At 40.5% G+C, this 27,248-nt stretch overlaps 1 protein-coding gene across 1 annotated transcript in view; it reads left to right on the forward strand.

Annotated features, from left to right (window-relative positions):
- LOC128659796 (oocyte zinc finger protein XlCOF6-like) overlaps window positions 1-26,882 on the forward strand; it is a 306,991-nt gene extending 280,109 nt beyond the window's left edge. Inside the window, exon 4 of the mRNA XM_053713368.1 lies at window positions 25,009-26,882. Within this exon, the coding sequence (XP_053569343.1) occupies window positions 25,009-25,771 (763 nt within the window). The 3' untranslated portion in view covers window positions 25,772-26,882. The remainder of the gene's footprint in view (window positions 1-25,008) is intronic.
- Window positions 26,883-27,248: the final 366 nt, after the last annotated feature.

Here is a 27,248-nt window from a genome sequence, read left to right on the forward strand (position 1 = left end):
TGATCCTCTACTGGAAGATATTAGTGAGTTCTCAGATCTGAACAGGGGGATAATATATAATAAGCCACAGCAAGAGACCAGAGAGAGATGCTCTTCCTTATAACTCTGACAAAGTTAACGTTATACAAGCACAAAGACCTGCATACTACAGCCCTTAGCCGTTGCGGTGTAGCAAGAAATAACAACCCTTGTCACAGCTCAGCATACTTATTCCAACCAAACAGTAGTAGAATAGAGGTTAAACAGATGGGTACTTGTAATAGAAGGCTCCTCACCAATCTCGCAGCTATTCAGTCACAAATTGGTAACAGGTGAGCCTGGGCACTCCAATATTTTACTCCTCAACACACTTTTACTCCGGAGCATCAGAGCATATATGGCAAGAAACAGGCAACTCTTACCAGGGAGCTTTAAAGCTTTACGGCTCCACCTTGGAATACACAGCAAACAGAGCCGGCGTCTCCTCAGGCCTCAGAATGACCTTTCTCCTGTGACCGGATGGTGCTCTCCACGGCGAGGAAGGAGCGCTGCCCACAGATCATTCTGCGGACAAACCGCCCCGACCTACAAGAGGTTGCACCACTTATGAGGCCTTGAAGTTCAGCAGGGATCAGCTTGTTGTCCACCCTTAACAGGCGCGCCACTCCTCTCCTGTCTGTGTAATTCCTCGGCGGCAGATGTGGTATCCACCGCTAGGCTTGTCAGCCAACTTGGAGCTTCCACGGCACAGGCTTAGACACAGCCTAAGGTCCCGCTGCGAATCCCAGACAGACTGGGTATAACGGGCAAAATGCTGGGGCAGGTATCCACGCTCCTGATCTCAAGAACACCACAAGCTGTACAGCGTGTCTAACAGCTCCGCCCCCACCGGAAGTTCCTTGTCCAGTATGCAAAGCTCGCTGTATTAGTGAATTTAACATTAAGTTCTTTAATTTAAAAAGCCCAATTTAAAACATAATAATTTATAGCATTTTGTATAATAAATGTTTGTAGCAGAACCAAACCATATTTTGAAGCTTGAGGAGGTCTGTCCAATAATACATTTGTGAGGGTTGTTCCTGTTATCCAATGAGCAATAGATTCTTAAGTATCAGCCAATTAGAATCCTGTATTTCCCTATAGGTTTATAACTAACTGTAGAGCCCAGATAAACCATTTTCATTTAATATTAGTGTGAAGCTGCTATTTGCTCCAGTAATAAATATCACTCAGCTTATGGCCCTGTTGTATCAGTCTCATTTACTGATCTAATGATAAATATCTTGTGATCTGCATATTATTTTATTTCTAATGAGGTTATTTTATAATACATTTCTTATTTATATTAGCTGCACCTGTTTATCATCAGAATGTTTATCCCACTGATCTGTGACTGATTCTTGTTGTTAGTAAAGACCTTAGTAAGTGTATTCTGCACCTTCAGCTGCTGCTGTTTATGTCACATGATCACAGACTTAAAGGGACAGTGTCCTGTACATTTGGTTTCCCCTTAAAATAACAAGAAATCTCAAATGTTTTTCATCAATTAAATAGAACATATAATTTTCAACAACTTCCCAACTGACTTCAATTATGATATTTGCTTCATTCTCTAGATATCCTTTATTGAAGCAGTGCACTACTGGGAGCTAGCTGAGCACATAAGGTTAGCCAATGGCAAGAGGCTTGTATGTGTGACCACTAATCAGCAGCTAGCGCACCATATTGCATTATATGCTTTGCCACAAAGTTCCCCAAGGGAATAAAGCAGATTTGATAATAGAAGAAAATTGTTTAAATTCTAATCATAAAAGTTTAATTTTGGCTTTGCTGTCTCTTTAATTGTGTTTCTAATGACTTGTTTTACCAGTGTATAAAATAGTATAAAGTGTATGGGACATTTCACCTTTAGCTTTATTTTTTATATAAAATAATTGTTTGCTGGGGGACGTAGTGTGCCTGCGTCCGTGATGGCTGCACCTTTCTGAAGCTCCGAGTGCGGTCCACTTGAAACCCGCCACTGGCCAGCATCACATCCCAAAAAAATTGCACCAGTTACTGGGGAAAGTACAGGGATAGCTCAGCCGTAATCCTAGCGACCCTCCAAGACCTACCTGATCACCGCTGTGGTCTACTCATACACGCCGCTGTTGGCTTCAATACTAGGCCGCACCCAAACCGTGGCAATCTGACCGAACACCACCAAATGCCCTGAGATAACGGCAGAGCCCTCTCCGGCTCCTACAACCTCCTGTTCTAATGTACTCTACCTAAGGAGAGTTAAGGGTAACACTAGACGTGATCCTAAAGATTTACCACTGTGACGCAGCAATCATCTCCATGAGACTCAGCACACATGGCCTGAGAAGCTTCAAACAGTAAGTCCTGCATAATTGTTTTACATCTCAATGTCTAACTATAAAAAGATCGCTGCATGATACAATCCAGATCATAGACTTATGCAATTAGCAGATACATCTTGTGCAGACTACCTACATATCTCATCCTTGTGTACTAGATATCTGAATGTCATAGTGATATGATACGACTCAGAACAAACTGAATAAGAAAACACATCTGAATAGACAAGTAGGTTTTAATACCCACTCCCAGGGAACAACCCTAACCCCATAGACAAAAACCAACTTACAGATAATAATCTGCCTCAACTAAGACTTATCATGGCACATCACAGAACTTCTAAAGTGGATAAACTAAACAGAGCCGCACCCACACACAGGCCCCAATCCTGTTAATACATTCTTTAAACAAATGGATAGAAAGAAAATTACAGACTCTCCTTCCACAGACTGTGAAGAAGACATTCTAATAGAGAACACTGATAACGTTGCACAAACCTGCCTTCTAGAACCTACACCAGTAAATGCTGATGGCCCTGTTACTCTGAAAGCGATGGAAGCTCTTATTTCACAGGTCAAATCATGCATAAAAGTAGAATGTGCCGACTTAAAGAGAGACATTAATGAGCTTGGATATAGGGTTGAAGCCCTGGAGGATGAACGAGAATAGCTAAAGACATGACAGATATGTCACAAAAAATACTTCTACAGAAAGAACAGATCAGATCTAGAACAAAAGTTAGACGACATAAAGAACAGAACTCGACACAACAACCTTCGAATCAGAGGGATACCTGAGAAGGTGCCAGGCGACGCAATTCACGACTACCTCCAAGAGATATTTCAATCCCTCGCAATAGCGAACTATGTTGTTATTCAAGAAATCCCTCTGGAAAAGCTCACCGCACACTTCGCCCTAAGCCTACAGAAAACCATCCTCCCAGAGATATTGTGGTGTGCTTTCACAGCTTCAGGGATAGAGAAAAGATACTGAACTTTTTTAGACAACAGCACAACTTTACATACTTAGGTGCAAAGATCCATTTCTTCCAAGACCTCTCCATCAAAACATTGCACAGAAGAAGAGACTTTAACATCCTAACTACGTATCTAAGATCCTTGAAGGTTCCCTATAGATGGGGCTTCCCTATATCCATCCAAACTATCAAAAGTGGAAAACGAATTGAATGTACAGACCCATCCGACACAGCTTCCTTCTGCACTGCACTGGGAATAACAGCTCCAGATGTTCCTACAATGTCATCTCAAGCTTCCAAATTGGTTGTTGCAGTTCGACCCAAACCTCAAAGAAGCACCTGGTCAGAAGAAGCTAGTAAACTCAGCAAGAAGAAACTTACATCCAAAACCCACACCGCATCAGAGGTTATCTGAAATTCTGCTACTAAACAGAATGACATTCTAACATTAATCACCATCTATGACTCTAGGAGTTTGTGAGTTAATTCATTCTTAACGTTAATAACCATTACCTACTATGATAATGAAGTATGTTTAATTATTCAGAGTTGCTTAACATTGTTCATGTTGTTATTAATGTTGATTTGACATAGCAATACAGTTTCCAATTGTGCTCTCAGACAGGTTTGTAGTCTTTACAATGTTTAAATGTCAGGATTTCTGAGGTTTTTGTATTTTATTTATCTTTTGTCTCATGCTATGACATTCATTCAAGTATAAATACCCTTGTCCCTTTTTTCAATATACTTGAACCAGGTCACTAAACTTCCTTGATGTACCTGTTTCCCCACCCAACTTTGTTACCATGCAACAATTCATATCCACCGGTGGTGGGTTTCTACATACTGTATCTAGCCCCCTTCTCTAGAGTAAAGTAGACTACTAAACCTAATTCTATTCTTTCTCCTCACCTTCTTTAACTTTATTCTAACAATTCTTCGCCTTCCCCCTTCCTTCCCTTTAGCCAACTTTAATCTTTATCTAGTACATACTACACTTCTGCTTTGATAGAACCACACATATTCCGGTTTTGCTCTCCGGTCATATCAGATCCCCATAGTAATACCTCCCACACACAAATAAATGAGTAAACACGTAACACTTAAAACTTTTACATTACCAAAATGTCAAAGCGTTCTTATTCCCAGAACAAGAGGTCAATTGCCTTCCATGACTTCTATAAAAAGTGAATTGACCTCCTTTTAACCCAAGAAACTCACTTTAGAAAAAACAATGAACCCAAACTGTCTACATATTACTATGAACAGCACTTACTTAGCTCAGGCCCAGATAAAAAATAATAGTTTGGGTATCTCCGTCAGAAAATAATTATATAATTAAAAATGCGCATTTGTGCTCCCTCACAAGGAAAGCAAAGTTTTTTTGTTGAAAGCAATAAAACGGGTCTAATGCTAGCTAGATCCCTCAAAAAAAAGAAATGCAAAACATTTATTAAAAACATTAAAAGCCATACGGGACGCACCCTACGGGACGCAGATCTTTTGATAGTAGAGCCATGCTACAGGACTTTATTAAATACTATTTATCTTTTGTCTCATGCTATGCCATTCATTAGAGTATAAATACCCTTGTCCCTCTTTTTTCAATATACTTGAACCAGGTGACTAAACTTCCTTGATGTACTATAACCTGTTTCCCCACCCATCTTTGTTACCATGCAATAATTCATATCCACCGATGGTGGGTTTCAACATACCTTATCTAACCCTCTTCTACTACTACTAAACCTGATTCTATTCTTTCTCCTCACCTTCTTTAACTTTATTCTAACACTTCTTCCCCTTCCCCCTTCCTTCCCTTTAGCCAACTTCAATCATACTACACTTCTGCTTTAATAGAACCACACATATTCCGGTTTTGCTCTCTGGTCATATCTGATCCCCATAGTAATACCTCCCACACACGCAAATAAATGAGTAAACACGTAATACTTAAAACTTTTACAATAGCAACGCAAAATGTCATAAGGGTTCTTATTCCCAGAAAAGAGGTCAATTGCCTTCCATGACTTCTATAAAAAGTGAATTGACCTCCTTTTTTTTTAAGTTTTAAACAAGCTTTATTAAGTTTGACAAGAGTGAGAATCATCAACAAAAACAATGTACATTACTTGCATAGACATTATGCTATGGAATACATAATAACGTGCAATTCTATATCATTGCTAATAAATCAATTTAAGTACATAATCGTCAGGGAAAAGATGATAAGTATATAAAAATCCAGTAGTCCTCTTGTTCTCTTGTCATTTTTGTATTAAAGTCAGTGCAAAGATCTTGAGCTTGTTTCCACAAACTGACAGTTCGTGGTGTTTAATAGTCAATATAACCAGTTTAAACCTAGACTTATGAATTTGACATCAGGTATTTAAACATATATAGTCATGTTGATTTTCAGCATGCTTTCTTCATGCTGCTGAAAGTACCTTAAAGTCTGATGTCTCCACCCCTAAAGGGTGGTGTGTACAAAGCTGAGAACAGAAAAGAAGTAGTATGAAAAGAGGAAGAGAGAAAAAGAGGGGGGGGGTGGGTTTAGTGAAACACTCGGAGGATTGTACCAAATTAGAGGAGTTACAGCCCCCTGCCCTCCCAGGTCAGTGTCATCATCTCGTGAGTGGCTAGCCTCCCAGTTTTAAGAAAGTGATATCGCTCCAGTTTGAGCAGGTCTCCCACCCTGTGCCTCCATTCAAGAACAGTCGGAGTCTGAGGGCTCTTCCAATGTGCGGGATAAGCCCTTTCGCACCGTTCAGCATCAAAAGAAAAAGTGTCTATCCACTCCCACCACTTTAGGTAACTCATGATAAATCAGGTATGGAATATTGATTTTAAGAATTTTGCTCATTTCTCCCAGCACTCCTTCCCAGAAAGGCGTTATCTGTGGACATGTCCACCAAATGTGAAGAAAGGATCCCTCCCCTCCACAGCCCCTCCAGCACCCCCCGTCTGTATGAGGGTAGATTCTCCGTAGTCTCTGAGGCGTTAGATACCACCTACTGAGTAATTTGTAGTGCATTTCCTGGACCCTCGCGGAAATAGAGGATTTTCTGGCTTTTTTTAAAGATCTTCAGCCAGTCTCCAATAGGTATATCTAGTCCTAATTCTGCTTGCCACATAGAGGTGTATGCCGGGAGGGCAGTACCCCCCATGCTCATCAGAAGTTGATATAAGTGAGAAATTAAATGTGTTGGTGTCTGTTGCATGGTACACAGAGCCTCAAAGGGTGTTCTGTGCCTAGTCAGCGCACCCCGGTCTCTACAAGTGTTGAAGTAGTGTGCGACCTGTGCCACTCTGTACCAAGACGCAAAGATCGTCTGATCCCAGTCAGCCAATTCCGCTTGCGTCTTAAGTTTATTTTGCTGTAAGACATTGGAGAAGGCTGTTTCATCTAAAGTATGTGTTTCTCCCACAGTGCGTCATGGAAGCTCCATTCCCAGATCAGGGTTTTCCCGTATAGGGATGTTTGGTGAAGTGTGAGTGGATACATAAGTGCTTTCGTCCAGTATCCTATCCCACACCTTAAAGGTATCGTTTATCATAGGATACAGTGCAACAGGTGCCGGACGGTTTTTAACAGTAATCCAGGCCAGTGCCCTGTGTTTCTGCGTTGCAATATTTCATTATCAATTTGGATCCAAAGTTTGTCGTGGGAGTTTCGACTCCATTCCACAATCCTCTGAAGAAATATAGCTCTTTGATATTCTCTCAAGAGCGGAACCCCCAGTCTGCCCCTTTCCCTGGACATATATATAGTGGACCTTCTGACTCTAGGTCTGATTCTATTCCATATATATGATTCAATGCCCGCTTGCATTTGTTGGAGATAGTGAGAGGCCGATGCTGCCGGGATAGTCTGCATAATATAAAGAATTCTTGGTAACACATTCATCTTGACTATTCCTATTCTCCCCATCCATGATATTGTTTTCTTTTTTCAGTTAGATAAATCCCTAAGGATTTCATTGCAGATTTTTTTATAATTGAGGTCAATTATTTCAAGGGCGCTGGACGAGACAATGACACCCAGATATTTTATGCTATATTTAGCTACTTTTATCGGACAGTTTGCAGTTGAAATAGCAAACCGATCCGGGGGCTCAGTGATGTTTATAATTTCAGACTTCAGAGGGTTAAGAAGGAAGTTTGATACCACTCCATAATTTTTGAATTCCGTTAGTGCCTCTTCTAAAGATGTGGCAGAGTCCGATAGTGTTAGAAGAACATCATCGGCGTACATCGAAAGTTTATGTTCGGTGCCGCCAACGAGTAGACCCCTCACCGTCGGGTTGGCCCTGATCTTGTTTGCAAGGACCTCAATTGTGAGGGCGAACAGGAGGGGCGACAGGGGACACCCCTGTCTCGTCCCATTCCTAATAAAAAATGTCTCTGAAAGGGTGCTGTTCACTCTTACTCACGCGTTCGGCGCCGAGTACAAGGACATGACGACATTTATGAAACCAGGTCCGAAACCAAACTTTTCCAGCGTCAATCGGATAAACCTCCAGCTAACCCGATCGAACGCTTTCTCCGCGTCTGTTGTTACTAAAGTGAGCGGTAATTTGTTTATGTGAGCGTAGGTTATCAACTGCTGTACTTTAAGGGTGTTATCTCTAGCCTCTCGGGCAGGAATAAATCCTACCTGATCAGCAGAGATTAGCTCAGGGTGGAACCTATTCAGGCGTGTAGCCATGATTTACGCCAGGATTTTCACGTCTGAATTTAATAAGGATATTGATCTGAAACTTTCAGGCCTATCAGGGGATTTCCCATCTTTAGGGATGACTGCAATATATGCCTCTAACATGGAGTTAGGGAGCCTGGGAGTCTTCGATAAGGAGGCAAACAAGCTTGTCAGTTCAGGGACAAGGATGTCCGAATAAGTCTTATAATATTTCAGACCAAAGCCATCAGGCCCAGGGCTTTTGCCCGTTGGGAGATCTTTAATGGCTTTCTGAACCTCTTTTGTTGTGATCGGGAGCTCTAAAAGCTTCCTGTCCTCATCCGATATCTCTGGGAGGTCAGTGGACTGTAGATATTTAAGGATGTCATCCTCCTCCCGTAGATGCGCAGGGGAGACCCCCCCCGTCTCCTCCAAGACTTTTCAGATTATAAAGGGATTCATAATAGCTCCTAAAAATTTCAGCGATAGTCGCCATCTACCCTGGTTCCTCCCTCCGCATCTATCATATGATGCACATAAGCCTTTAACTTTTTCCTAGCTATTGCTCTCGCAAGAAGCTTTCCAGGTTTATCACCCTGCTCAAAGTATAACTGCCTTAGCATAAGGGCTTGCTTCTGATAATCCTCCTGCAAAAACTGCAGGAGATCCTTCCTGGCCGTGTTCAAGCGTTCCAACCCCGGGTCGTCTCTCGGGTGCTTTTTGTGATACTGTTCTGTTTTTTCTACTTGTAGTAGAAGTTTATTATAACGCTCTCTCCGCATTTTTTTAAGCCTTGCTTTGCGCTCTATCAAGAGGCCTCTTATGGTACACTTATGCTCTTCCCATATGATGGGGTCATCTATATCATCGTTCGCATTTAAGCAAAAGAATTCGTATAAGGACTTCCTAATGTCTGCATTAAACACTGGGTCATCTAGAAGCATGTCGTCAAGTCTCCACACAAAGGGAGTGATAGGCATACTGGGCCACTGAATAGTGCAGCCCGCTGGGGCATGGTCGGACCATATAATCACAGAGATTCTGCTGGTCTTGGTGATTATTAACCCTGTGAAATCTGTGAAAAGATAGTCTATCCTGGAATATTTTCGGTGTGGGTGTGAATAAAAAGTAAAATTTTTGTCCGTTGGATGATGCGTGTGGCAGATATCATGTATCGCTATTTCAGCTAGTGAGGTGGACATTCGCTTGAGTGTTTTATGTGGGGCGCTGGAGAGACCGTTGGAGGTTTCAAGGATGGGATCAAGAGGAGCATTGAAATCCCCTCCAAGGAATAAAATTCCCATTTGCATTTCAAGAATTTTGCGGGAGACCCTCTGGAGAAAGAGGTGCTGGGAGGTGTTTGGACAATATATGTTGGCTAGTGTGATGGGCCTGCTAAACAGGGTACCTTTGAGTACCAGGAATCTACCCTCAGGGTCCTTATAACTGTTTGAGAGCTGGAAAGGCACTCCTGTGCTAAAGATAATACCAACCCCATTCTTCTTTTTTGAGCCTGAGGCAAAATAAGCGACAGGGTATTGGCGATTATACCATTTTGGTTCGTGAGCTATTGCGAAGTGAGTTTCCTGTATGAAAACTATATCTCCACCCATTCTCTGTAGGTCTTTTAATATTATGGAGTGTTTAGAGGGGCTGTTAAGTCCCTTCGTGTTGATAGTTATAAGTTCTATAGGATGTAGGAGTAATGGGCATAGGGGGAAAGGGCAGAGGGGCAACCCCAATAGGATGAGAGAGAGAGGAGAGAGAAAAAAAAAAGGGGAGGGAGAAAAGATGGGAGAAAAGGATAGTAAGGGATAGAAAGTCAGAAGAGGTAAGCAGAAAGAGAGAAGAAGTCTTCCCTAAGAAGACTAAAGTAACAATATATTGGTATCACTTATTATGAACTATACAACGTAACTTTAAACAGTAGTGACAATCAATAATAGTTCTATAGCAAATATAAACCATTACAACTACTTCAACAACTCAGGGGTAGTTGTCCCTGTGTATCTCACATTAAAACATAAACAGATAACATACTCCATAGAAATCTGATTAACCCTTTGAATCTAACTGAGTAACTTAGGGTTCTTTCCCTGTATCCAAATGATGAGATTTTTAGTATGAAAATACCATCTCACTGTACTACCCTCCTATCATATGCCCACTCTAAGTGTGCCTAATTAACCTCCATTCTGATCATTGCTGTTTGCATGTTCTGGCACAAGTAAAATACAGCCTGATATTGCCCTACATCCATCCTATATATCATCTCTCCACTCTCAGGTGAGATGTATAAATTAAGTGTGGATCAAGTGAGCCAGAGTAGAGTGTTCAGACACTAATACCTGTGTTGCAGAGTGGTTTGTTTTCTTATACCTCTGTCCAATAAGTGTGGTTGGGCTATATGTATTAAGGCAAGTCTGTACCAACCTAATAATGTTATCCCCTCCGGAGGGAGGTTTATGAATTTTACAAACTAAGCCCTCTAACCCGCCTGGTGTGCATCCCCTTTCCTGTTAGGCTAAAGATTCATAATAGTATCTTACAATATAACTAACCTACCTATTCCCCCCCCCCCATTGTTCCCTTTTTATATATATATATATATATATATATATATATATATATATATATATATATATATATATATATATATATAATTGTATATTATAATGTCAAATCCCTTATATATCTTTTAACCCCCCTCCCTCTTCCACTAAAGCATAGGTAGGAGCTTTGCCGTAGAAAAACAGAAACAGTATTATGGAACCTGTATGTGCATATAACTCCAAGCTAAGATAGAACTCATGTTAAAGCAACAGAAACAAGGTATTTCTACGTGTAAGATTAAGGCAGCACATTCTATAAACATATTGTGAATGTTAACATGCAGATGTTTCAAACAGCAATAAAATTATACAGTATATACGACCTAAATGTTCCTCAAGAGGACATATGGTTTTGTCCCAAACATAAATCCATTAGGTACAGAGGTCCTTGTAGATCGGATATTAGGAACCAAGAAAAGAAAAAAAAACAATCGAACATTAGCCCCATTATTTCATCCACTGAGCTGATGAACCTCTCCGTGGTCTATGTCATTAGGGGCTCTGCGAGCAGTGTCCTCATGATGCGGGGACTCAATTTCCAGACCTAGGGCTTGATTGAAGTTAGGAAGATCCTCCGGACTCCTGAGGATGTGTGAGATGTTATTTTGTGTGGCAATTAAACAAGTGGGAAATCCCCACCTATATGGGATCTTTTTCTCCTTCAGTACTGAAGTAATATATCTCAGATCTCTCCGCTTTTGCAGCGTTGTAGGGCATAAATCTGAGTACACTTGGACCTCTGTGCCCCTGAAAGTGATTGGATGTTTTGCTCTAGCCAATTTTAAGACTTCTTCTTTGTCCCAGAAGGATAAAAATTTAATTATTATGTCCCTAGGAGGGGCCCTACTTGGTGGTTTAGGGCACAGAGCCCTGTGGGCCCTTTCTATTTGTATATCCTGAGCCGTGTCATTGTTTTTTAGGTATCTAATGACAGGGCCGGACTGGGACCAAAAAAAGGCCCGGGCATTTTTGGGCAAAAAGGCCCACTACCCCCCCCCCCCCTCTGCTCACTATTTCTTATGCACATACATGCAGGCACACAACACACACACTACACAGCGTTCACATACATGCAGCCACACAACATACAGACAGTACACATCATTTACATACATGCAGGCACACAACACACACACACCCACACACTACACAGCATTCACATACATGCAGGCACACAACACACACACACACAGCATTCCCATACATGCAGGCATACAACACACACACACAGCATTCCCATACATGCAGGCACACAACACAGTCACACACTAGAAAACAGCATTTACATACATGCAGACGCACAACACACACAGCATTCACATACATGCAGGCACACAACACACACAGCATTCACATACATGCAGGCACACAACACACACAGCATTCACATACATGCAGGCACACAACACACACAGCATTCACATACATGCAGGCACACAACACACACAGCATTCACATACATGCAGGCACACAACACACACAGCATTCACATACATGCAGGCACACAACACACACACAGCATTCACATACATGCAGGCACACAGCATTCACATACATGCAGGCACACAACACACACACACAGCATTCACATACATGCAGGCACACAACACACACACACACAGCATTCACATACATGCAGGCACACAACACACACACACAGCATTCACATACATGCAGGCACACAACACACACACACAGCATTCACATACATGCAGGCACACAACACACTACACAGCATTCACATACAGTACATGCAGGCACATAACACACACTACACAGCATTTACACACACACACACACACACACATATATATATATATATATATATATACAGTATATATATATGTAATTAGAAAGAAAGCAGCAACCCAGCTATACCCTTTACCAGCACACGCTCATTAAGCAAATATAAGAACACTGTGAGGCCAAGTCCAAAATATATATATAGGGGGACTGGAAAAGTTTGGTCTGGGGGGGCAAGTACAACCTAGTGGCAGAGGTATAACAACTCTGACCCCTTTCAAATTTTACATTTAAGAAAATACAGAAGCAAAACACTAAGGAATATGTATAATAATAATATGACTGTTTAAAAATAGAATATAGTCCTATCCGGTATTTTTTTTAATATAGACAGTAAGTTATGATACAAAATAAGTGTGTATATATATAAATATATATATATATATATATATATATATATATATATACACACACACGACACAGCATCTGAAGGACATCCTTTTATTATATATCACCTCTAGCACTTTACTTTATACATAGCACCACAAGGATAACTCTCAAGTGAAGCCTTTAAACACAGCACCTCTAGTTAACCCTTTTCATCACAGCCAACATAGCACCTACAGAACTCTCTTATATGTAGAACTAGGAGACACAGCTTGAAAAGCTCATTAGTGTCTGCATATGGATCTGGGAGTGTTCAGCTGCTTCACCTCACAAAACAGACATAATAAATAAAGGCAACACACAAAAGATAACAGGTGGTAGGGGTGTGGGGGGAAAGGGGGCATTCCCCAAGTCAATAAAGAAGCAAAATGCAATACCTACATTAAAAGCATAGTGCATATTAAAGCCTGCTATCCCCTTATATGTGAAAGTGTCAAAGTGATTCTTACCAGGCTCTACTCCAGATTTTGTGTCTATCTTCTGGATAGGCAGAGTGAAGAGGAGGAGTCAACAAGAGGGAGGAGAGAGATGTCGATTCAAACTTAGCTGGATGGGAGAGATCTCAGACAGGCAGCTCTGTGTTAGGCAGGGAAAAAAGCACTCACACTGGATGCAGGGACTGAGCTTCATGAGCCATCTCATGTCACTCCTGTCTGCTAGGACCCGGTAGCACTGTGCTGTCTTACTGTAACTGACAGCTCTCTGCACTGAACCAGTGAAGGGAAGAAAAGCATCAGCACATTCTTTGAGAAGCCTGGCCCTGAACTGATGCTACAAACACTGGTAAAGCGGCAGTGTTGCTAGTAGCCATCTGCTAAGCACAGCGTGTCAGTATTACAGCAGGGCAGGAGGACTGACATCATATGGACACTAACACGCTCAGTTCCTGCATGCAGTGCTAGTTCTGTCCCTCCTTTCTCATAGAGCCTGCGCGCCGCGGTACTTGTAGACTGACACTGTAGATTGACACTGTAGAGCATAAGAAAGCTCTGTGGCAAAGAAAGAACCTAAATACGGGCTGTATACTAAAAGGAATGACAAGGGTGCCCAAATACTGTTTTCTTAATCCGTGTCCACAATGCAGATTGTAACTTTGTTAGTATAAATGATTATCACTAACTAAACAATCTGTTTAGTTAGTAATGATCATTTACACTAACTCTAAAAAAAATGATCAGCTTAATTCATCAGACTCTGCCCAGGCTTCAGCGGCTCCCACCTCCCCCGATGCTCATCCAAGCTTACCACAGTAACCACACTCTCTGGTCTCTGTGACTGTTACAGCAGCCCTCAAAAATGTCAGGCAGCCTCTGAACGCCTGTAGTCACGCTGCTGCTGTGTAGGCTTGCTAGCCTAATTTAACAAACATGTTTCAATGATCATTTCCAGCCCAGCAATATTTGTTTAAAACGCAACCTCACCTGTTGTTCTGTCTGTCTGCAGTGCTGTGGCTGTGAGTGCGTGACTGCATGTCTAGTACAGTCTCTCTGCTTCTGCTGCAACTGCCGCCTGCCTGCCCTGAGAGCCTCAGCCTGTGTGGTTCTTTTCCCGCCCGCGCCCGGCACCAAGAGGAAATTGTGTGCGCCGGCGCATGACATGACATGCTCAAGTCCTCCCCAAAATGGCCACAGAGAAATAACAATGGGCCGGCCTCCTACTAAAAATGTTCCTCTGGCTCTGAGTTTAGTCCGGCCGGGCCTGAATGATTATGTTTATGCAACATATAATACCGGCCGGTATTACATGTTGCATAAACATAATCCTTATATTATTCACAACAAATAATTTGGACACTCAGTATGTGGACGGGGCTAGGATGACCGGCGGCCCACCGGGCAAATGCCCGGTATGCCCTATGGCCAGTCCGGGCCTGTCTAATGAGCTCTTGAATGTAGGGTTGTAATGCTGGAGGGTCAACTGCCTCTGATATACCACGCAGACGCAGATTGCTCCTTCTGCTCCTGTTTTCTAGGTCTTCTATACGGTCCATAAGAGATTGGACCGTACCTTCCTGTGCTTGAAGAAGACTATTTTGGTGCTGCATGTCAGAGCTAAGTGATTCTTGCTTTTCTTCTACTTAGGTGTGACTCACATCACACAGGCAACAAGCAGGACTCGCCTCTCCGGGTAGCCACCGCTCAATGCCACAGGCCCCTCGCACCAACAGGAGGCCAAGCTCCTCAGAGATTCAGTCCGGATCGTGATCCCGGTAGGTAGGGAGTGCCGTAGACCAGCGGTATGAGCGGCCTTCTCTCCTATGTGACCACGCGGTCGCTGCCCTGTTACCGCAGATGGAAATGGAAGGGCGTGATTCTGCCGCTGACTCAGCCAAGCCACTCCGGGGGTCTCAGGTACAGGTGCTCTGTCCAGCAGCGCAAGTAATATACTCCTGGGGTATGTATATTAGAGGCCTGAAGATTTTGCGGCCAGGTACGGCACTCACTCAGCGTGATGCTCTTCCTCCGTGCAGCTTTCAGTTGAGGCTCGCCGCCCCGCTTTAAAGATGATAGCCCGTGGCTCCTATAAGTTAAGTTGTCACTGCCAGATCTTATGATGACTTGAAATGATATTGGGTCAATCAGATTCTATGCGATATAACACTAGGGACTACAGAGCTCTTTTAAGTTGCAGCCATCTCAGATCGTGGCTAGGCTCCGCCCCCGAATTGACCTCCTTTTAACCCAAGAAACACACTTTAGAGAAACCAATGAACCCAAACTGTCTACATATTACTATGAACAGCACTTTCTTAGCTCAGGCCCAGATAAAAATAATGGTGTGGGTATCTCCATCAGAAAAGGCACCCCCTTTGAACTACTAAATAAATATTATGACACTGACGGTAGAGTTCTAATAATCGAGGGCTTACTATATGGTAGACCCCTCACAATAGCTAATATATATGCCCCCAACCGACCCACACCCACCTTTTTTTGTATGAGGAAGGGGCTGTGACCCCGAAACGTTGCTTAATAAATTGCCTTTTTCTATTATTGGAGTGCTGGAGTTCCACTTTGTGTGTACCTTTTTTTGTAAGGAACTTAACCAACTAATAGATAATGCTAAAGGCCCGACTATTATAGGAGGAGACTTGAACTTTCCACTCAACCCAGCAATAGATACATCCACAGGGAAATCTTATATGGGAAATATATGAACAAAGACTAACTGGCATGCTCTCCAAACCCTTCCACTATATGACACCTGGCAGATTACGCATCCCACTTCTTGGGACTACACCTTCTCACAACCACAAAACTCCTACTCCTGTCTTGACTACATACTTTGCGACCAAACCACACTGTCTAACTTAAAAGATTCTACGATAACACATACGGTATGGTCAGACCACAGCATGGTGATTAACACTTTCACTTGGTCCTCTATACCCCTTAGCCGTCCAAGCTGGAGGCTCAATGATCTTATATTTTCAGATCCACTCATCCTTACTGACATCAAGGAGAGAACAGTTGAATTCTTTTCTTTTAATAATCCCCTAGACATTTCTAACTCCAACAATTGGGAAGCATACAAATGCTATATATGGGGGGAACTCATCAAACACACGAAGAGACAACGTCAACAAAGAACTGCACAATATAATACACTTACCTCTAAACTTATGCAATCCAAACTAGCACATAAACTTAATCCGACTTCCCCTCAACAGCGAGACAGAGACACTTTAAATAATTATATAATTAAAAATGCGCATTTGTGCTCCCTCACAATGAAAGCAAAGTTTGTTGTTGAAAGCAATAAAACGGATCCAATGCTAGCTAGATCCTTCAAAAAAAAGAAAAGAAATACAAAACATTTATTAAAAGCCATACGCACTCTACGGGACGTACCTCTTTAGTTAATATACATTTTTATTGTAGTTTTGTTTGTATCATTGAAACATAGTAAATAACAAAAATTCAAGAAAAATGTACAGTGTAACAACAGTTATAACACATTACGTTTCATCCAGAGTGAAAAAAAAAGAACTTGGCTTTGTTGCGTACCAACCGCTGTCAATGCATACACAGTCCTGTTTAGAACCTAACATCTGGTAATAACCTGAAGCAAGTGATAAAAACATGTTAGGTTACTTTGCGATTTGCTAAAGAAGTCTGAATTATCTCAACTTCTTATTGTGTACAAAGTACATGAAAGAGAGAGAGAAGAAGAAAAGTTAGGAGCAGAAGGGAGGGGGGGGGGAACGGGGAAGGACTTATACAGGACTACCACCATTACCTCACGGTGTCTGACTTGGTGTCTATTCGGATCTGAGATACCTTTGGATCCTTGAGGTGTGAACCTAGATGTGAAAAAGCCTTTCACAGACCCTCTATTCTGGTTTTTGGTGTGTCATATATAATCCAGTAGAACCAGACCTTCTGGAAGGTTTCTTGTGTATCTTGTATTACAGCTGCCTGCGCCGACATACTGTAATAGTGTCTAATCTTTAATATAACTTCACCCCAAGATGGAGCACTCTCCTTCCAGTGGCGTGCAATACACACCCTGGTTGCTGTACAGGTTATCTTAAGGGACGTACCTCTTTAGATAGTAGAGCCATGCTACAAGACTTTACTAAATACTACACATCACTATACAATTTAGAATCGTGCAATCCCAATTCTAAAACAAATCTGATTACAGATTATCTAGCCCATATTAACCTTCCATCCCTTACAGCAGAAAACTTCTCCACCTTGGACCAACCATTCCATATATATAAGAAATTCTTGAAAGCACCAGGCCCAGATGGCTTCACCCCCAAATTCTACCATCTACTTAAAATAGAATTAAGCCCACAACGCTTTACTTTATTCCAATCAATAGACCAGACTGGTATTCTCTCCCAACACCTCTTGGAGGCCACCATATTGGTTATCCCAAATCCAGGTGAATGCACCAATCAAGTAGGTAACTATAGGCCAATATCCCTATTGAACATAGATGTAAAACTATTTGCTAAGATTCTAGCCACTCGTATAAATAAAGTCCTACCATACCTGATCCATACTGACCAGGTGGGCTTTATCCCCGGCAGAGAAGCCAAAGACAATTCCATTCATGTACTTCAAACTCTACATTACTACAATAATAGGAAAACCTCAATTATTTTGCTCTCTACGGATGCTGAGAAGGCGTTTGACAGGGTGGACTGGTAGTTCACGTGGTCCATCTTGGCAAAATTCGGGTTCTCTACCAAATTAATTACAAGAATAAAGGCCCTATACACTAACCCTACTGCTGTAATCTGCGCTAATGACTCAACTTTGGACAATCTTTTCATTAAAAATTGTACCCGACAGGGTTGCCCCCTATCACTCCTCCTATTTGCCCTTATGGTTGAGACTTTTGCTACACATATACGATGTAATCAAAACATCAAAGGACTGAAATTTGGCCCCATAGAACAAAAATGCCTACTGTACGCAGATGACATCTTCACCATAGGCTCCCCAAGCACATCCATCCCCACTCTCTTTAAAGAACTTTATACATATAAAGTGATCTCTAACTTTTCCATCAACATGGACAAATCATCCCTCCTACCCATTAACCTGACGACAGACAAAACCACATATATAACTTCAAACACCCTATTCTCAATCTCCAACTCCTATACGCTATCTAGGAATCAATATTACACCAGACATAAAAGAGCTATTCATTTAAATTATCTTCCATTACAAACTGATACCCAGAAGTCGTGTAAAGGTTGTAAAAATGACAATCCTCCCAAAATACCTTTATCTATTTCAAGTACTCCCACTTGATCTACACTCTCACTATTTGACAACAGAAACAAATATAAACATTTATATGGTCATATTACCGACCAAGAGTAGTAAAACAGACCTTATACCTAAATGGGGAAGATGACAGCCTAGGAATTCCCAACCTGACTTCTTTAGGGCTACCCATCTAGCACGTATTGCTGCACGGAATCATAACAACCCTTTTAAGTCATGGGTCCAACTAAAAGCAGTGCTCCCCAATGTTCCTTCTTTGGGCGAGATGTGTTGGATCCAAAAAAAGATACAGACCAACAACATGCACCACCGACTACTATATAGCAACAGACGTTGAGTCACCAGCACTGCATTTTATACCTTTATTTGGAATCTAAAAAACAGCAATGTTTCAGGGTTTTAACCCCTTAGTCATGCTCAAAACCCCGAAACGTTGTTGTTTTTTAGATTCCAAATAAAGGTATAAAATGCAGTGCTGGTGACTCAACGTCTGTTACATATTATTTGGGGAAATAGCAGTTTTTACCCCAGTCACTCGTGCACTTGGAAAGTAGCAGCAGTGCTGATATTCTACCACATTGAAGACTACTATGTAGAAAGCACACTCAAAACATGGGACAAAACCATCCAATTAAATCACACAATCTCAAGCCAAATTTCCCCTCTCACCCCAGTCTATGGACACCTATTGTTCCTCCAGCCCGAATTGACGCAAATAATCTCTATAACAGATTAATTACAACTACCAATATCTTCACTGTTCAAAGACGGATATTTCAGAACGCAAAATGACTTATAACATATAGGAACACCTTTTCACAAATGGTTTGTATATCTTCAAATTCGTCATGCAATCCAAATAAATCCACATAAGCTAAATTTTGTTAGACCTAACACACCATTTGAATCCTTATGTATTAATTTATAGTATGCTTAGAGGCTGCTTCCCAACACATAAACCCCTATACATAACTAAGTGGGAAAATTAACTGAAAGAAACATTTACGGAAGAACAATGAAGCAAATTCTTTAAATTGACTAAGAAAGCATCCATCTCCCCAATCATTGTAGAACTTAACTACAAAATCCTATCAAGATGGTACCTCACACCCCACCGACTCCACAGTATCTTCACTGGTGCCTTCTCACTGTGTTGGCGACATTGCAGTGAAATAGGCACTCTCCCATATCTTCTGGCATTACCCTCAGATAAAAACATTTTGGGAAAACATCACCTTACACATTAACTCAATATTAGGCACAACACTCGAACTTCGCCCTTCCATAATACTCCTCAATGACCTCCCCCAAATCCCCTGTCTGTATTATAGGAAATTGTTACAGTGTATGATAAATTGCGCCAAGAGATTTAATTCCTAGATTTTGGAAAAAAAGCGACAACACGCACCTTACAAATGTGGCTAAAGGAAGTGATCATGTTCTCTCTTTGGAAAAACTCCACTACTGCTTTCAAGGTAAAGCTGATTTTATCTTAGACGTCATATTTATATGGGACCAGAAAACAACAATATAACCTAAAAAGTAACTTTGACACAAAACCACCTTCTCATCTCCTGAGAATTAGTAGGAAGTACAATACCAATACTGCAGTATCCCATTTAACTTCTATTTAAACAACTGATTTTAAACATTTCTTTCAGGAGAAAATATTGTTTCATATAAATGATAGAAAACAAAGATTATAATATATTTGTAAAGTTGTGATATGGCCCCACTTAAATAGATTTTCTACCATAATGTTGTATAGATCTGGGAAGATTCATATTTAAGGGGTAATTATAACACCCACAGAGCTAACTGTATTAAATGCTTGTGCTGAATCAATAGCACATATGTAATAACCTAAATAGCTGATCTGTATCACATGAATTGTTATGTGTGCCTTTAATTATACCATACGTACAGTTAATAAGAACCATTATTTATTATCTGTCTACACCATTTACTATACTTTTTACAGACACGGCCAGAGCACTGAGAGATATCAGGTATTGATGTAACTGGAGTGAATAAGGGAACCTTCTTCCTGAGCACAGACATTGGAGCCTGTTATCAGCATGAACTCACATGTGTTAGGTGAGTAAAATTGATATTATGCTGACTTTAATTACTGGGAAAATAGATCACTCATTAAACAAATATAAACTATTATATTTATATCTGCATCTTTAAGAACATTTGTGTCAGTGATGTTATAAAGGAGCAACCCCTATTGGGCTGAGGAGGAGGGTAAAAAATACTACTCCCCCCTCTGTCCTTTTAGACAGACCATGTCCAACAGCTGCCTGACCTCACCCCCTGACCTAGTTCATTACTCAGAACACCTGCAACTCCACCTTCCCCTGCCCTGACCTCGCTCATGGAACATCCATAACTGCACTTATGCCTACCTTGTTCCCATGTGTGTAACACCCACAACTCAGTCATTTAGTTTACTATGATGTAGTAATGTTTACATTCTATATCATCCTTTTTTAATTTGTGATTTACAGGTAAATACATTTAATAATACAAAATGAGGGGGGCGGAGCCAACTGTCAACGGGGGAAGACGTGCTATAGCAGAGCTCCTGAAATTTGATCAATAAAACCTTAACTTATAGAACTCTAGGAACTTAGATCTTCATCATCTTATGCTCTCAGAATGGAGGACTTCTCCACACACCTTTCCTATCTACTGGCGGGCTTACTTGATAAAGCTGATTGTCACTTTAGCAGCTTGCAGTCCATCATTACTGAGCTGCGCAGCCAAGATGGCGTCTCTTACATACCCGATCATGTCACACATGTGGCGGGACAGACGGAAGATCTCCTGTTCATACATCCTTGTTCTAAACAACTGCTAGACAGACAGCCTGGATGGGACTTGATCTGCACCCTATCTTAAGATACAAAAGGCTTCCTGATCCATACAAATAGAGCTGAAACGCCCCATATTGCTGTTGCCATAACGGGATCAGAAGGTATCCCACAGATCAAGGCTGCGCAGCGCCCGCTGCACGTTACACCTCCCTGCCTAAGCCTGCAACTATCCCCGAGTCCTAACACACTTCTGACTCTAAGCGATGCAGGAGATCACTGTGGACACTTTAGTTCAAGGAGCAGAGCACTGCAACCTGTCAGCCTCTTACCATCAGTAAGTACTCAGCATTCTCATACAGAGAGATGGATCCTTTGCTCTGAACTGACTTTTGCTGCTATGGGGACTACCACCGCTATTAGCTATGTCACGGGTATACCGGAGATTGGCAAAGATTTACGGCTGCTGTCTAACACGGTTACGCTCATAGAGGGAGCATGGAAGACAGATCTGAGGTCAACGTTGCCTCTGCATATCAACCCTGAATCTCTCATATGCACCTCAGCCTGTCCGGTGAGATTTTCGTCAGAGAATTTCACTAACCTGATTCTCCAGATGCGCACCCAGAGCCTCCAGATTGTAGGAAACATTGGAGTTCATATTCCACAACTAGATTTTGATCTAGCCCACACCGCAAGTGCAGTGGATATTTCTGTCCCACGCAGGTCCGGAATAGGCTGAGACTTACATAGCTATGCAACAAATCTGCCATGTCTTCAGCAGGAACAGTCACTTGGACTGATAATGAGGGCAGAGCCTGATAGCTGCGAAGATATCCCACACTGTTGAGAGCTGCTAGCCTCTAAAAGTTGCTTACCTGAGCTAGTAATTGTTTTCCTTTATATTGGTTTACAGTAGTTCTCTTGTCTAGTTAATTATAACTATTTGTAAGCCTTAATTAGCTAAAGAACAACCTAAGACGTGTCTGCACTACTCTACTATTGCTGTATTCCATAATTAGACACCCATTGCTCTTAGAATGGTTGGATAACACGTGAATGTCTTATTTGTTATAGCAGGTTGTCTGTTTAATACTATATTTCTTACTGTTTCTTCATATAGATCTCTGCATTAGGACCACTAACTTTCTGGTCAGCATGTTAATGACGACAGTTTGTCCGATAGAGTTTTTTTTTTTTTTTCTATATGTCTGAGCTTGATGAAGTTAATCACCACTGTACTATACTTTCACTAGCCATAATCCTCTTCAGCCCGCAGTGCCTTAAGTCCATAATAATGACCATTATGTTATTAGCTATTCGCAGATTACTCACTGTCTAATGGTTTGCTGTTGTATTGTTTAATGATGTTTAAGAGCTCACTTTGAAGTTAGATTTTAGGGGTATTGTTATCATACTATATGTTAGCTAAAGTGTATGTGAGTGTGGCTATCTAGTCTAATATGCACCTCTACACAAGGTTCAGTTATTACTTATATATGTGTGTTTAGCTAGGAAGTTCCTAGGCTTGTTCCTGGGTATGTTTGCTAAACGACCTCGTGTACAGGGTGTATATATAAGTCTCTGTCTTATTTTTTTGATTTGACACCTCCTAACCCACTTGTCACCCTAGACCTTTATTTAGGTTTCTCTGCCTGTATTAGAGTCAGTACTGAGACATTAGCATTAATAGTATTAAGGTACCATCATCTACTTTTACCCCTGCTACTATGTTATTTTATGGCTCGGTAGTAATTGCCTGTTTTGCTTAATAGATCTCTATTTTACCCCTAGGTATACTGATCTTAATATCCACGTGGTACTCTTCAGCTGTGAGTTGTACCCATAACAAGCAATAAAATACAGCCATTGGCAGCAAAACATTTAGACTACATGACAGAACAGGTCATCAATTGTAACTGCTTTTTAAGTTGCCCCATACAACATATCACCTTTGCAGTTTACATACAGATTTTCGTGTCACATTTTGCCTGGCTCTATTGGGGTTAGATTAGGTTTAAGCCTCCATACAATAACAGTTAAGCTCCGAATACAGCCCTGCAGGCTTCTGCAGCTAGCCCAGACTCACTCCAGCACTTAGACTCCCTGTCTATTTCACGATTATATTGCAGTGGGTACTTCACTTGTAAAGCCCCACTATCAACATACACTTAATATGTTTCTAAACCACTCTATTTCCTAATACGATAGTGAACTCTGATACATAATTTTATCATGCTAGGGCATATTGGCTTATAGTCCTACAAACTACTATTGTTACTGCAAAATGTTAGTGTTACATATGCTAACTATCCCTAAGCCTAGTGGTGGCAATTCTGGGAGTTGCTAGCTGCGAGGTTATAGGTGTTGGTGTTGTTGTTATAGATACATTATAGTATGTCTTGCCTGTTAGAAAATATATCTACGATAGACATTACCTACACCGCTCACTTTCTGTTACAACTGAGCCCCTCTCCTCCCTTTCCCGCCGGCACTGGTTGCCTGCGGGTCATATCCCTTCCCCTTTTTCCCACATAGTTGACATTTCCCCAGGAGAGGAGCTCACTCAGAAGTCCCTTATATCTCATACATACTAATATCCCCCCCTTCCACATAACCTTCTTAAGAGCTACCTTTACTTCTCTTATTGATAGTCCCTTAACTAAACATATAAACTATAATACCCTAAGCAGCTTTTGCCTATAAACTTGATATAATTATTGGCTCCGTCCTCCACCCCCCCTTCATCCCCCCTACTCTAATTTGAGCGGCTTTTGCCCGCTGCATCCCCCTACCCCATAAAACTACAGAGCTACCTCCTCCCTAGCCCTATCCTTAGTTGAATAGATATCTTAATCTTTTCCTTACATAGCTGGGAGAGGACCATTACCGACTATTTTACATTAATGATTCTCTATAATAAAACCGAAGTCTTTCTGCGAGACAGCCCACATGGTATAGTGACGTCTGAGATAAGTGAATGTATTGTGTTACTAACTATACTATGTAAACATGGATATGTAAATGGTTTGGGGCTTACCCCATATTTTGTATCTTTTTATGACTTCAATAAAAATTATTTGAAAAAAATAAAAAAAAAAATAATACAAAATGAATGGCATTTTTGAGTATAAAAAATGTTTTTTTTTAATTTAGATGGATTATATTATGAATGAATAAACAGTCTTATTTTTCTTTATTTCATTTATTTTTATGTAGACAAACACGTGAATAGTTCATATCCATCGTTTACTACAGAAAGCATCAGAATGATACCGCAAACTTCAAAAATCTTAGACACCAATGACTATTCACAAACATTGGGGATATCACAAAATATATTAACAGACGATGGTGAATTGGCAGGAACTGGGCAGCAATCATTATATACAGAGAGTAATTTAGTCATCAAACAAGAGGACAAAATTTATGCCTTATCTAGTGAAATGATTATCCCTGAACATAAACCACACACATTTACTGAGTTTTCAAAACATATTAAAGAAGGGAAAAGTCTACAGTCTAACCAAAGGATTCATACAAAGGAGAAACTTTTCAAATCTACAGAATTTGAGAAAAGCTTTAGATGTAAGCCTCATCTACTAGAACACCACAAAATTCACACAGGTAAGAAACCACACACATGTACTGAGTGTGACAAATGTTTTACACGAAAGAGTGGGCTGAAAAAGCATGAAAGGATTCACACAGGAGAAAAGCCTTTCACGTGTACAGAGTGTGAGAAATGTTTTACACAAATAAATAGTCTGAAAACTCATGAAAGGATTCACACAGGAGAAAAGCCTTTCACATGTACAGAGTGTGGAAAAAGTTTTACACTAAAGAGTAATCTGAAAAAGCATGAAAGGATTCACACAGGGGAAAAGCCTTTCACATGTACAGAGTGTGGAAATGGATTTACAAACAAAGGTAATTTGAAAATTCATGAAAGGAGTCACACAGGAGAAAAGCCCTTCACTTGTACAGAGTGTGGAAAATGTTTTACACAAATGGATCATCTGAAAAAGCATGAAAGGATTCACACAGGGGAAAAGCCGTTCACATGTACAGAGTGTGGAAAAGGATTTACACAAATGTATCATCTGAAAAGTCATGAAAGGAGTCACACAGGAGAAAAACCTTTCACATGTACAGAGTGTGGGAAATGTTTTACACAAATAAATAGTCTGAAAACTCATGAAAGGAGTCACACAGGAGAAAAGCCTTTCACATGTACAGCGTGTGGGAAATGTTTTACACAATTGGATCATCTGAAAAAGCATGAAAGGATTCACACAGGGGAAAAGCCGTTCACATGTACAGAGTGTGGAAAAAGTTTTACACAAATAAATAGTCTGAAATATCATGAAAGGATTCACAAGGGAAGAAACCTTTCATATGTTTAGAAAGTGGAAAAAAGGTTTTTATTGAAATCAGGTATCCCAAAACACCAAATATTTACACACAAATAAACTTTATATACACAGTGTACAAACCTTTTTACAATTATCCTAAAGAGGGCAAACTCTATAAATAGAAGCATCAAAAAGGATCATATTGTAAATAATACTTTCTAATCCCAGTTATAAAAGCCCCAGATTGGAAGTGTTCTCCTGCTGCCCTTTGTTCCTCTATAAATGTGCACCTCAGTTTCTCTCATATCAATGTGATAGAATCCAAACACCACATAGGAATATACAGATCTGTCCTCATACTGACCAGTTTACACAACCATTCACCACCAAATCACCCCCAGTGTTGTTTATTAATATGTCAGTGTTAGGAGTTGTACGTTTGTTTTACATAGGGGAGGAAATAATTACATTTACAGAATAAAGGAGTCTTTATATGAATAAAGTGTTAGAGAATTATATGAACAAGAACATCAGTCTCAAATGATTGACGTCTGGGAGATATATTTAATGTTTACATCATGTGGATAAATCTTTTCTTATAGCAATAGATGCTTAGCATTCTACATGTTATATACCAGAGGAATTACTGAGGGGAAACTGATTTTATTTAATGAGACACAATATCAGTAACCGGTACATACGTGATCATAATCAGTTTAATTTAAATGGCTATTATAACCTACATGTATACTGGGTATGTAATATGTGGGTCATGTGATCATAATCAGTTTAATTTAAATGGCTACTATAACCTACATGTATACGGGGTATGTAATATGTGTGTCATGTGATCATAATCAGTTTAATTTAAATGGCTACTATAACCTACATGTATACTGGGTATGTAATATGTGTGTCATGTTCTGTAACTTGATATTATGCCTGTTAGATGTTTTCATGTTAGTTAGAAGCCACAAGAACTGATAATAGCACATACTGTATATATAAAGGGAACATTATATGTCTGATAAATCCCTTTGTATCAAGAGCACAAGTGTTAGGTATATTTATACCATTGTGTGCATATATCATGTAATGCTGCTTTTTACTATATAATGATATACAATGTTTTTTTCATGAAAATGAAAATGATTGGAATCCATTTGTGTGTTTTTTGTATAATTAAAAACACAATTTCACAGAATTATTAGGAAAACATCATCAAATACAGAACCCAAATCTGACAGTGAAATTTAAACGCTGATAACTCGGATAGAGCAGTAATTTTACCTAACTTTGCAATTCCCTTCTATTATCTGATTTGCTTTGTTCTTTTGGTATCCTTTGTTAAAGAGTAAACATAGGAGGCTGATATTATATGAGCTTAGGGGCATGCATGTGTATTTACCACTCTGTGCAGCAGTGTTTGTAACTATTGTGACAGAACCCAAGGCATAGTAATGGAAGGTGTCTATATTCCCTCAAAAGTGCTGCAGTGCTCCACCCCGCAGTTTGCAGGTAGCACATT

The sequence above is a fragment of the Bombina bombina genome, chromosome 5, assembly GCF_027579735.1.
Source record: "Bombina bombina isolate aBomBom1 chromosome 5, aBomBom1.pri, whole genome shotgun sequence".
Lineage (NCBI taxonomy): Eukaryota > Metazoa > Chordata > Amphibia > Anura > Bombinatoridae > Bombina > Bombina bombina.